General features: G+C 46.1%; 1 protein-coding gene across 1 annotated transcript in view; it reads left to right on the top strand.

Annotated features, from left to right (window-relative positions):
- The window catches only part of LOC140427050 (organic cation/carnitine transporter 2-like), a 196,339-nt gene that overhangs the window by 94,238 nt on the left and 89,388 nt on the right, over window positions 1–12,713 (top strand). Inside the window, exons 4-5 of the mRNA XM_072512495.1 lie at window positions 549–720; window positions 4,109–4,235. Coding sequence (XP_072368596.1) covers window positions 549–720; window positions 4,109–4,235 — 299 coding nt within the window. The remainder of the gene's footprint in view (window positions 1–548; window positions 721–4,108; window positions 4,236–12,713) is intronic.

The raw sequence follows: 12,713 nt of genomic DNA, 5'->3' as shown, positions 1-12,713 counted from the left end.
CAGTGCCAACCTGTTGGCTGGGATGGTGTGTGTGGGGAGTGAAGTGTGAAAATGCAGCTGAGCTTGTCAGCCTCCTGAGTGTCAATCATGAATCCGGTGAATCCAGCACCGTTTCTCATTGGAATTGATTGTGTTCCACATGCCACTGGTGCTAGCCCCTCAACAGTCGCTGTATAGGCCCATGTGCGGCACCAGTTTTGCTGTCATGGATGTCCACAAATCCTGCCCCGGTGCAACACTTAGTCTCAGGAACAGAGAATACAGCCAAACATTTTTGCTACTAATGAAAGGCTAACAGGTCTGAGGTTTCCTGTATTCTCCTTTTTTCAAAAAGTGGGATGACAATCTTCAGGCTCTGTTGCAGAATCTGTAGTATTTTACAAGATCTCGATAACCACCTCTTTCAACACCCTGGACTGTAAATCATCAGGTCCAGGAGATTTAATCAACATTTAATTCCATTCGTTTTTCTAGCGCTTCTTTTTTACGAATACTAAATTGTTTCCGATTCCCTGTCTGACTAGTCCCACCCGATTCATTTCTTACAGGATCAGAACTTCTTGGGAAATCCATTCGAGTTGCATTCTCAACAGTGGGAGCTTTTATTCCTTATGCAATCGGGTATATGGCTCTGCCTTTAGTTGCATACTTCATACGAAGCTGGCCGATGTTGCTTTTACTCCTGTCGCTCTCTGGGCTCCTGTACATTCCCTTGTGGTGGTAGGTAGGAATTGGAACTTTAACCAATGTCATCGTTAGGTAAGAACCTTTATTGCCATTAACGTCTGCCATTGATTCCAGAAGGAATTGAGTGTCCTTTGCTGAGGGTAAGGATGGGGATCAGCGCTGACAGTTTATTAAAGAGGTGTGGTGATGGCTGCTTGACAACAATGAGAGACCGGCGGCCGGACTCTCCATCAGCGGGATCCTCTAATTCGTCGGCAGCGCACTCCCGCCCACGGATTTCCCAACGGCGTGGGGGTGCCCACAACGGGAAACCCCATTGGCCTGCAGCTGGGAGGAATAATCCTGCCCAGGATGTTCAGTGTTGGTAATTTTCACCTTCACTATCGAGGAAGTAACTGGGTGGAATCAATCGGCAGCTGATTTCAATACCCACCCAATTTTACCAGATCCCAATGAGTTCAAAATCAAATGGGTTCTACAATGGGCAGGTGATGTGCGCTGTCAGAAATACATTCTAACAGCATGATTGGGAGGCAGACGGAAATCGGTCAAAGGTCTGTCGAAACAGACTTCAGGTGTGATAATCACATCTCAGAACTTGAACAAACAGAACATTTGTTCTTGAAATCCTTTAAAACACTAAGTATAAGTGGCCTATAATAAAAGTCTATCTATTAGAAAACTGGAAATTAAACAAAGGCGATGCAGCAAGTATGATTTACTGAGCCAAAATGACACTTTGAACCATTTCTGCCATTAAATAGATCTGGGACGTCATTCTCCGCCGGCGGGAGTCTCCGTTTTGCCGGCGCCCGGGGGTTTCCCGACGGCGTGGGGCTGCCCCACAATGGGAAACCCCATTGACCGGCCGGTGTAACGGAGCATCCCGCCGGCGGGTCGGGGCAGAAATGTGGCGTGGCGGGATGGAGAATTTCGCTCATGGTTACTCTTCTATAACAGTTCCCTGTTTCCACACCATCCCCGTATCCCTTGATATCTTTAGCATCCAAAATTCTGTCCATCTGTATTGACCTTTTTCAATGACTTAGTATCCACAACCCGCTGGGTTCAGGAAATTGAAAGATTCAAAACCCTTTGATTCAGAAGAAATGTCTTCACTCACAGTCTCAAAAGCTTTAATCCTTATTCTCAGACAGTGATCTTTAACCCTTGACTCCCCAGCCAAGGAAAGTATCCTCTCAGTATTTAGTCTGCCAAGCCACTGAAAATTGGATAGGTTTCAGTGGGATCACTTCTCATTCCTCTAAATTCTAGAGAATATCTCCTCATAGGATAATCCCCTCATCCCAAAAATCAACCCACTGAGTCTTTTCACACCCTCCCAGACAAATATATCCTTCCTTCTGCATGGACATCAAAACTGTGCGTATCTTGCGACACCAAGGCTTTATACATATTTTTTTGTGAATTGTATTTTGTAAGCATATCAAATATAACATGCATGTGTGGAACCATCGTCAAAAATAAGTCACTGCTTTGAGAGGGGACAAGAAATTGAACGGCAATCTATTAATTGCTATAAATTAGGAAAATTAAGGAGAGAAGGCAGATGTTTAGCACAGCACTAAAAGTTAATTTGAACTACAATGCAGTAACCCACAAGTACAAACTCCTTATTCATTGAGAAGTGCAATACTTGCTGCGGATTGATCAGTTCCTTAGGATCATGATGGTGAATGTATTTGGTGAGTGTTGTCATTTGCTCAAAGCAATAATTTGTGGAAAAAGTGCTAACTGAATTCTTCACACTGCACCACTGGACTTTGCCAATCATGGAGGCTGTGCATTTATCTGACTGTACCCCAGGGTTTAGTTTTTCTCAAAGCCACACCTTCCCTTCACCGTTCACAAATTTAAAGTGAATCCATTGCAGCCCGAGTCCTTTCACACACTTGCAAAGATTCACTTGCCTGCCCTACCCCACGTTATGGTCAGATCAAGTTACTGCATACGTGTGTCCCATTCTCACCCTCCACTTCTCTGAATCTAAATTAATGCTTTTCTCCCAAACTTTGAGTTATTGCCCAAGATTTTGGAATATACCCCCAAACTCCTTGACCTTACTCCAGGTTTTCTTCCCGTCCAAAACTTGTTAAAATGTCACTCCTCAAGTGGGCCATTGGTCTTTCTTGCTTTCCCCTTCCCCGCCGCTGCCCCCGCCCCCCCCACCTCAACACACACACACCACGATACTTACCTACCCTGCACCCCCCATAATCCCCCAGTCCCTACAGCCCTCCACCCTCCTGCACCTCTCTCCCCTCCGCCCCACTGCCCCCTCCTGCCATGTAATCTGTTCTTCAAGCTGCACAAGTGTGCAGCAACCCAAAGTTCCCCACACAGACAATGCAATTTTGTCAGTTTTAAATTATCATGGGTGTGTGGCTATGGAAGAAAATTAAACTTAAACAAACTGTCCATAAACTCCATAAAAGAATGAAAGAAGAATGTTGATTAACAGTGAAATATAAAATCTTCTTCTTGTTGAAATTCGCACACAAAATACTTGTAAAGTTCAGCTGCATTGCTGCAGGTGGGGTGGAGAGGTGGGGCGAGTTTTGCTGAGTGCAGTGGTTCCGTTGCCGTGGGGCAGCCATTGCTAAGGGACTGCTTCTTCATGGGCCAAAGAACAACCAAAGAGGAGATGCCCCCCTCCCCCCACCAACAGTGCGCTGGGAGGTGGTCAGTGAGTAGCCATCAACCCCCCCCCCCCCCCCCCTCCCCCATGTGGTGGAGGCCACTCTCCTCCCACTGATAAAATCTCAGGGTTGGTCAGAAGAGGTTTTTATTGGCAACTTAAATGGCTCAATTGGGCTCTGGGGTATCCCATGTCTTCCCACAACAATTTGCCAGCTTTCCTTTCTTCATGTCCACCCTCGAAGATCCTCTAAATTCAGCCAGATGTTCATCTTCCTCAGGAATTTGGTTTAAAATCCGTGGGATAGTTACATGGGTTATTACAAACTGCCTGAGCAGAGCGTGATGAGGAAAGCCAATCAGGTACGATTGCAGGCTGGGAATAGAGACTTTTGCTTTTCCTTCCATTAAAACGAATGGAATTAAAATTCAGTAAGAGATGTGCAATTCCCACTGCTGGATTATCATTTCCACATGATACAAAAATTTACCCGTTTCTTCGTTCTCTATCGGTTTCCCTGTATTATAATCTATATCAGAGTGAGACACTGTCCAAAATTACCAGACATTTGCTAATTCGCTCTTGATCGAGAAACATCATCCTTTGCACCACCCTCTACCAGTGCCATTTCTGAATCAACACCTTTATTAAGATAAAAATAAATGTTAATATCCATCATTCAAGTGTATTTTAATATTAATGACAACTGATCAAATTTGGCTTTCGTACTCTTCATTTAAAACAAAATAATTATAATTCCAGGTTTATTCCTGAATCTCCACGTTGGCTGCTGATAAAGGGAAGGGTACAGGAGGCTGAAGCAATACTCCGACACGCTGCAAAGAAAAATGGCGTCACTCCACCAGAAGTGCTTTTCAATGAACTTGAGGTATCGACATACGGAATTGCATCTGTTTCCTGTTTGCTCATATGGCCATTTAATACAGACCTGCCCTTTAATTGTCAATTTATCTCATACCTCTCTGTTGAGAAGGCATTGATTCTTTGCCTATGTTACAGTTCCATGGGTGTCAGCCATTTCCCCTTTCCAAGTGATTGTTCTTTTTCATGTATGAGCCCAGGGAGTGTGCTATCAGGTTATTTTACTGTCAAGGATCTCTCAACCAAGCAAATAGACAGATTCGTCACACAGCAATTAGGCAAAGAATTCCTGGGTCCTTAGGACAACCCTCAGGCCACCAAATACACAAATGAGAGACCAAACTGATTTCTATGGTTCATTTCTATTTACCATCCTTTTCAATTGTTTTTCCCCAACTATCACTGATTAGCAAAGTCCCTGGAACTGAACTTCATATATTACCTCGTCACTGGATCAAATTGTTGAACCAATGGCCTTTCTAATAAAATATAAGATTTACAGATGAGGTCATTTTTGCACTTTTCCATCTGTTCATAAAGTGCCCCAGAAATGGTGCCCCAGAAATGGTGGTTAGATTATTCTTTGTATATGCTTCCCTCCCACTTTAATTTTTGTCATTTTCTAGTGATGCTTTACTCAATATCCATTACATTAGTGAATGATACACCATGAGGAGAATGGAAACAAGTTTTGTCAGATGCTGCACATAACCAAACTGTTCAGAGATTACATCTGTTATTCAACACACCCTATTCAGAAATGTTTGCACCAGTAAAATGGTTTTCTATAACAGTAAGCAAATCATCAAGTTCAAGGGGAACACAGAAACAAGTTCCCAGTGAGAACAAGGAAATGGAAAGGATATTGTGGTGTTGGGTGCTCTGGTGCACAGATGAGCCAACACAGTTGTATGTGGTACAACTCTATTTTATTATAACTCTTATAATACAGTTCGTTCTGGATACTCTGCACGTGCTGTCTCCCTAAGTGTGTTTGGCAACAGATGTGTCCTGGTTCTCCCCTGCAGCTAATACTGACCACCGGGGGTCGTGTCTGTGCTTTTATATCTTTCTGTCATTGGTTGTGGTGTTGTGTGTTCTGATTTGTCTGTTGGTGTGTCTATCATGATGTGTGTGTTTGAATATCATGACATCCCCCCTTTTTACAAAGATATGTGCCTACGTGGTTATAAATATAATTGTGTCGTGAGTGCATCGAAGAGTGTGTGTGTGTGTTATGTACAGCGTGTGTATATGACGTAACTATTTACATGGGGCGATGTCGGGTGCGTCACACTAACAAGGTTGTACCATAACAAAACTTGGATGCGAGAGAAAAAAAAAACTTGAACATTGGTCTGGTCAGACGATATCTGGAACAATAAACAACAACAGGTTATAATACAGAAGTGTTTGACTTTTTGAACGTATGAACAGCATTATAAGTCCAGTCTAATGGGTGACCGCCTCAAGAATGGGCTGGTCCTCAAGCCGGTTCAGCTGTGGAGATTTGGTTCTGGTGGCGATGGAAGGGGCATGATCCGTGGCATCTCCACGAAGTCATCCTTGGGAACCAGTGGAGGATCCGGCGTGTGCGTACGGTTCAGTTGCGAGCGTGGAAGGCGGCGCAAAGCTCGCTGATTGCGCCTACGCACCAATCCATCCGCCCTGCATGCCAGGAACAAGGTGGAGTCTTTTTCTTTTTATGTTTGTGGTGGACGGCATCTTGTAGCCGATGGGTCGTTGCCATCGAAGTAGCACCATCACTAATATCATGCAAGGCGATGACTGTGCCAGATGTGGAAGTTGGCCGAGACCGTGTACGCTGGTTCCGGCCACCTGCTGTGCCGGAAGGGCGACTCCGCAGAGAAACGTCGAAGCATGTCGCCTTGGAGAGAGAATTGTTGCTCGCATCAACGTCTGGCGATGGCGCGAATTGGTGTGTCCATCTTGGACCGCCGGTGCTGGTTGCCACTGCCGACCCAGTGGGACTGCCACGCGATCCATTCCCTGTCGCCGTGGCATCCGCCGTCACCCTGAGCGTGCCATCACCGAGGCCGCGACACCGCCCGTCTGGAGCAAGGTCTGGCGTGCGCGAATCAGAGTCGGCGCTTGGCTGCTCCCCATCTGGAGTCCGGTCTGCCTTCCGTCGATGCCCCCCGTCCGGAGTCCCAACAGGTTCACTGGAGGCAGCCGAGATTCCCTGAAGCTGCACTTCTGGAGTCGGAACATGCAGGAATGCACCAACCAGTGGAGAGGGTCGAGCCATCGAGGGTGGAAGCGGTGCGCTGCCACCGCAGTCGTCAGTGGTCCCACCGTGATCGTCGAGTGCCTCGGTACGCACTAGGCGAGGTCTGTCACCTTGCACCTTTTGCATGGGAAGTGGGATGCTGTCGTCACTCGTCTCACATCCCGTGGATAGATCCTCATTAGCAGCTTGCTGTTCACTAGGGTTGGGTAAATTGTCAGAGTTTTCATCTGGTGGTGCACACCATGTCGGTGGACTGTCATTGTCTTGCCGTTGTCCTTCATTTGGGCTTTTCTTCTTTGGAATTTTAAATCTTCCCCCAGACATTGCAGAACCTTGTTTATTACCCCCAAATTCTCCCATAGGTATGGTCTCGAATATAGGATCCAATGTTTCTATCGACTTTGTACTATTTTCCAAAGAACATTCCGTTTCACTTTTCTTCTCAGGTGCCTCATGTGTATCTTTGTCTAATGTACATGCCTTCATGGTCTCTGGGTCTGATTTTGCTGGGACTGGCATGGTCACAGTCTCTCTTTTACTGTTCTCAATTGCCCACCTTATACTCCCCACACATAACTGCTTAATCACTGGGGTTAGTGTGGTACAATGGATAATCGGGTCGACCTTATCTGCATCTTCACCATTAGTGGAAAGCACACTTGGTTCACTTGACACTGCTGTGGGTTTTAAATTCGTTATCTGGCTACTCGATGTCGGTGTCCTCAGGATTCTTGCTCCAATGTTCTGCTCAATAATCAGTGGAGCGTGTATAGGTTCAATGCAATTAATGTTCCCCTCAAGGTTTGAAGAGTCATTACTGACTAACTGCTGGTCTCCGAAGTTGGGATTTTGCGGTGTTGTGTTGAAGGGAGACATTTGTCCCTGCTGTAGATATGATTCAGGTTGTGTTATTTCCATTACCTGAGGATCAATGTCTTGTCCATTTTTTCGATCCGTACTAAAACACTGGCAATTCTCAGTCTGCTCCTTGCAAGTTAGACATTCAATTAATTTCGTTAGCAAATCCTCAGCATCCTTCTGTGGCCGTGCAGCATTATTAATCTCTGTTCGGCTATAATGATCCTGAAGGTCAGCGCATAAACCTTTTTTCTTCGGGCTTGGACGAGGCGATTCCTTTGGCTTGTCTTCAGTTGGGCTTGAACAGTCTTCAGCGCTGTGCCCTTCATTGTAGCATGAGAGACCGTCATGTTCATGCTGCTGTGTAGTGGAGCATGGTAGGCTGTTATAGCCTTCTTGCTGTTCACGTGAGCATGGCAGACTTGCATCGTCTGCCGCTGGTTGGTCAGGAGAGGTTGCTAGACCCTCATGGTCTTGTTCCTGCAAGGACTGCGCTCTGGAGTCTTGCGTTCCTTCCATCGTGGAGTCCGTCCACGAGCTCTCTGTGGAGGCTTGTGACACTGGAGTCACTTCTTGTTCGTGCAAGGACTGCGCTCTGGAGTCTTGCGTTGCTTCTATCGTGGAGGCTGTCCACGAGCTCTCTGTGGAGGCTTGTGACACTGGAGTCACTTCTTGTTCGTGCAAGGACTGCGCTCTGGAGTCTTGCGTTGCTTCTATCGTGGAGGCTGTCCACGAGCTCTCTGTGGAGGCTTGTGACACTGGAGTCACTTCTTGTTCGTGCAAGGACTGCGCTCTGGAGTCTTGCATTTCTGCAATTGTGGAGTCTGTCCACGAGCTTGCTGTGGAAGCTTGTGACACTAGAGTCACTTCTGGTTCATGCGAGGACTGCACTCTGGAGTCTTGCATGTCTTCTTTCATAGAGTCGGGAACGTTGAGCGGGACGTGGACCACGCTCTGTGTGGCAGCAGGGCACTCTCCGTGTGCTTGCACCGCTCCCTGTCTGTTAATGTCAGGCTGCAGCATCATCCGGTACTGATAAGTTGGAACGTCATATCTGCTGGATTGAAGATCCTCAAATCCGAAAAATGAATCCGCATCTGCGTCGGATTCAATGTGGGGGCCGCCAATGTGCAACACGAAAGGTTCGTCCGAGTCATAGTCATATAGGACCACGGAGCTATCATTGGGCTCGCGAGGTCCGGAAACACTGTAAAGATCGTCATCGAAGTATTCAAGGTCGGAATCATCGGCTTGTGCGTAGGTAACTGCTTGTCAGAGGGTTCTTCGGAGGTCAAATTCATCTCCTGGGTCAATTTGCGGCACTGTGCTGTCATTCCAGGTGAGGGAAGGATGTTTTACAGCTTTAACAGATTTTTGTTTTTTTGATTTGGGACGTTTCCCTTTTAAATTGGATTTGGGACATTTCCCTTTTAAATTGGTGCAGTCTGGGGCCTCTGACATCCTGACGCTCGGTATGTAGCACGTAGGAAGCGACTGCGCATGCTCAGATCGCTGTTCCTTTACCGATGGCCGTTTTCTTGACTGCGCATGCGCAGCATCTCGCGCATGCGCAAACGAAACTTCCGGTTCTGCGCACTTCTCGCGCAACTGTGCTAGCGTTATACCTTTAGCAAGATGGCCGCCGACCTCGACCCAGCCTTCTCTCAGGCCCGGGATTTCGGCCTCTGGGAATTCGGGCTCCGGGATCCCAGCCACGAGGTGAGTACTGCAGCTTTTCTTACCTTTATGTGCCGATTGGATTGCGTTTTCTTCACAGTACTTGGAGAATTTGCCCAGGACTGCCTGGTAATCGTACCTTTGCTGCCTCCTGAAGAACCTGAACCTTCTGAATATTTCTCTTGCCCTTGCACCGGCGATGGTGAGGAGAAATTCAATTTTTTCCCTATCATCCAGGTCTTTGAGTTCAGCTGCCACCAGGAACAATTCGAACATTTGCCGGAATCGCCGCCAGTTTTCGCGGAGATCGCCATAGCACTGGAGCGCCTGCGGAACCGGGAGCTCGTACATCATGCCTGGGCACTGCTGGTTGTCTGTGTACACGGAGGTATGTCGGCAGGTATCGATCCACTCCTGTACCATGTGGTGTTGGGTGCTCTGGTGCACAGATGAGCCAACACAGTTGTATGTGGTACAACTCTATTTTATTATAACTCTTATAATACAGTTCGTTCTGGATACTCTGCACGTGCTGTCTCCCTAAGTGTGTTTGGCAACAGATGTGTCCTGGTTCTCCCCTGCAGCTAATACTGACCACCGGGGGTCGTGTCTGTGCTTTTATATCTTTCTGTCATTGGTTGTGGTGTTGTGTGTTCTGATTTGTCTGTTGGTGTGTCTATCATGATGTGTGTGTTTGAATATCATGACAGATATTACATTTATTTTCAATATAGGGGTGTGGGCAATGCTGGCAAGGCCAGAATTTATTGCTCATCTATAATTGCCCTTGAGAGGGTGGTGGTGAGTTGCCTTGTTGACCTGCTGCAGTCCATGTGGTGTAGATACAGCCACAGTGTTGTTCGGGAGGGATATTTCATTCCTTTGACCAATGACGATGAAGGATAGCTGATACATCTTCAAGTCAGAATGGTGTTCCCTTGCACCAGCTGCCTTCCTTTTGGGTGGCAGAGATCGCCGGTTTGTCAGAAGAGGCTTGATGACTTGGTGTGCTGCATCTTGCAAACAGTACACACTGCTGCCTGTGTACAGGTGGTGGCGGGAGTGAATGTATGCAATGATATATACAGTGTTGATTAAGTGGATTGCTTTGTTCTGGATGGTGTCAACTTCTTGAGAGTTGTTGGAGCTGCACTCATCCAGGCAAGTGGAGAATATTTCACACATTCCTCAATTCTGCCTTGTAAATGGTGGGCAGGCTTTGGGAATTCACCAGGTGAGTTACTTGCTGCCGAATTCCCAGCCTGTAACTTGCAGTTAGAACCACCATATTGCTGTCGCTTGTCTAATTAAGCTTCTGGTCAGTAGTGTCCCACAGAATGTTGGTGGGAATTCAGCAATGGTAATGCTATTGAATGTCATGGGGCAATGATCAGGCTCCCTCTTGTTGGTGATGGTCATTGCCGAACACATGTGAGGTGCAAATGTTAACTTGCCATTTATTAGTCCAAACCTTGTCAAAGTCTTGATGCATGCAGGCACTAACTGCTTCATAATGGGAGGATTTGCAAATGTAGAAAACTGGGCCTAGATCAACATTCCCACTCTGTCCTTATGATGGTGAAAAGACCATGGATGAAGCAACTGAAGATAGCTGAATTCAGGAAATTACCCTGAGGAATTTCAATCGTGCGAACGCACATGAATGCTTTATTCAGTCAAAAGTTGCTTTTATATCAAGGACATTCAGTCTCATCTCACTTCTATAATTCAGCTCTTTCAATCATGGACCAAGATTGTGACGCGGTCTAGATCTAAGTGACCCTGGAAGAACACAAACTGAGCATTTCTCTCATTTGTTCTTTTGTTTTAATCCCATTGTTTTTTTTTTGTCTGACTTCATGTTTAGCACAGAATAATTTAATGGTTAAAGAACAGAAGGAGGCCATTCAGTCCTCCATGTCTCTCTGCAGTACCAACACAGCCAGCTTCACTCCTGCCCTCCCCCTAATGCCTGGATTTTATTTATTTTCAAATAACTTTTTAATTTCCTTTTGAAAGCCATGGCGGTATCTATCCCACCAGACTCCCAGATGAACAAGTGCCCATTGAAAACGTTTATTTTGCCAATCACCTTAATTCTGTGTCCCCTGTTCCTTCATCCTTCTGTTCAATTGCAACAATTTTTCCTGATCGATTTTTGAATGTTTGTAAGTTAATGTTTACCTCAGAGGGGTGAAGATGTTCCATTCTTGAATTCACTTCCGGCTGGAATTGACAGATGCTTGGCCTCTCAGTGAATTAAGGATTATGGGAACCAGGTGGGAAAATGGAGTTGATGTCCAAGATCAACCGTGATCGTATTGAATGGTGGAACAGGCTCCATGAGCCTCCAGGCTCATGTGGTCTACTCCTGTCCCTATTTCTTGTGTGCTTGTTTGTGAGGGAAACATAGAAAGATCGAAAATAGAAGCAGGAGAAGGCCATTTGGTCCTTGGAGCATGCTCTGCCATTCATTATGATCCTGGCTCATCATTAAGGTTTTGCTTCCTGCCTGTTACCCTGATCCCCTGCTGCTCTCTTCCCCCCCCCCCCCCCCCCCCTCTCCCCCCATCCCTTGATCCCTTCAGCCCCAAGAGCTATATCTAATTCCTTCTTGAAATTACACAACGTTTTGGCCTCAACTGTTTTCTGTGGTAGCAAATTCCACAGATTCATCACTCGCTGGGTAAAGAAATTTCTCCTCACCTCAGTCCGAGGTTCACCCCTTATCCTCAAACTATGATCCTTAGTTCTGGACTCCTGCATCATTGGCAACATTCTTTCTGAATCTACCCTGTCTAATCCTGTTAGAATTTTATAAGTTTCTATGAGATCTCTTCTCACTCTTCTAAACACCAATGAATATAATACTAACCAATTTAGTCTCTCCTTATATGACAGTCCAGCCATTCCAGGAATCAGCCTGCTAAACATTTGCTCCACTCCCTCCATAGCAGGAATATCCTTCCTCAGATGAGGGCACCAAAACTGCACACAATACTCCACGTGTGGCCTCACCAATGCCCTATTCAATTGTAGTGAAACATCTCTATTCCGATACGCAAATCCTCTCGCTATGAAGGCCAACATACCATTTGCTTTCTTTGCTGCCTGCTTTACCTGCACGCTTACTTTCATTGACTGATGCAAGAGGACACCAAGGTCTCACTGAGTATCCACCTCTCTTAATTTACACCCATTCAAATAATAATCCGCCTTCCTATTTTTGCAACTGAAGTGGATAAACTCACATTTATCCACATTATTCTGCATCTGCCATGCATGTGCCCACTCACTCAGCCTATCCAGATTCTGCTGAAGCATCCCTGTGAAGTGGAAAATAACTTATTCCCACCAAAGAGTTGAGTCCAGTCAATTTATTGGTAAAAGCTTTTGGGAGAAAGCCAGGCACTCCACAGTGCTCGTGGTCACCTTCTCAATGGTACAATGGCTATTACCCTCTTTTAGACATGTACATGGGTTAGTTCTTAATTAGCTTGGGGGGGTTACATACACAACCAATTAGGCCCCCCTAGCAACAATTAGCTTCCAATCACATTCCGCCCCCCCTAGCAACAATTAGCTTCCAATCACATTCCGCCCCCCTAGCAACAATTAGCTTCCAATCACATGCCGCCCCCCTAGCAACAATTAGCTTCCAATCACATTCCTCTGAAACCATTCATCATCTAATGCTGC

Source organism: Scyliorhinus torazame, chromosome 7 (assembly GCF_047496885.1).
Source record: "Scyliorhinus torazame isolate Kashiwa2021f chromosome 7, sScyTor2.1, whole genome shotgun sequence".
NCBI classification, from domain to species: Eukaryota; Metazoa; Chordata; class Chondrichthyes; order Carcharhiniformes; family Scyliorhinidae; genus Scyliorhinus; species Scyliorhinus torazame.
The sequence above is the reverse complement of the archived record's forward strand: the minus strand, read 5'-3'. Positions and strand labels throughout refer to the sequence as shown.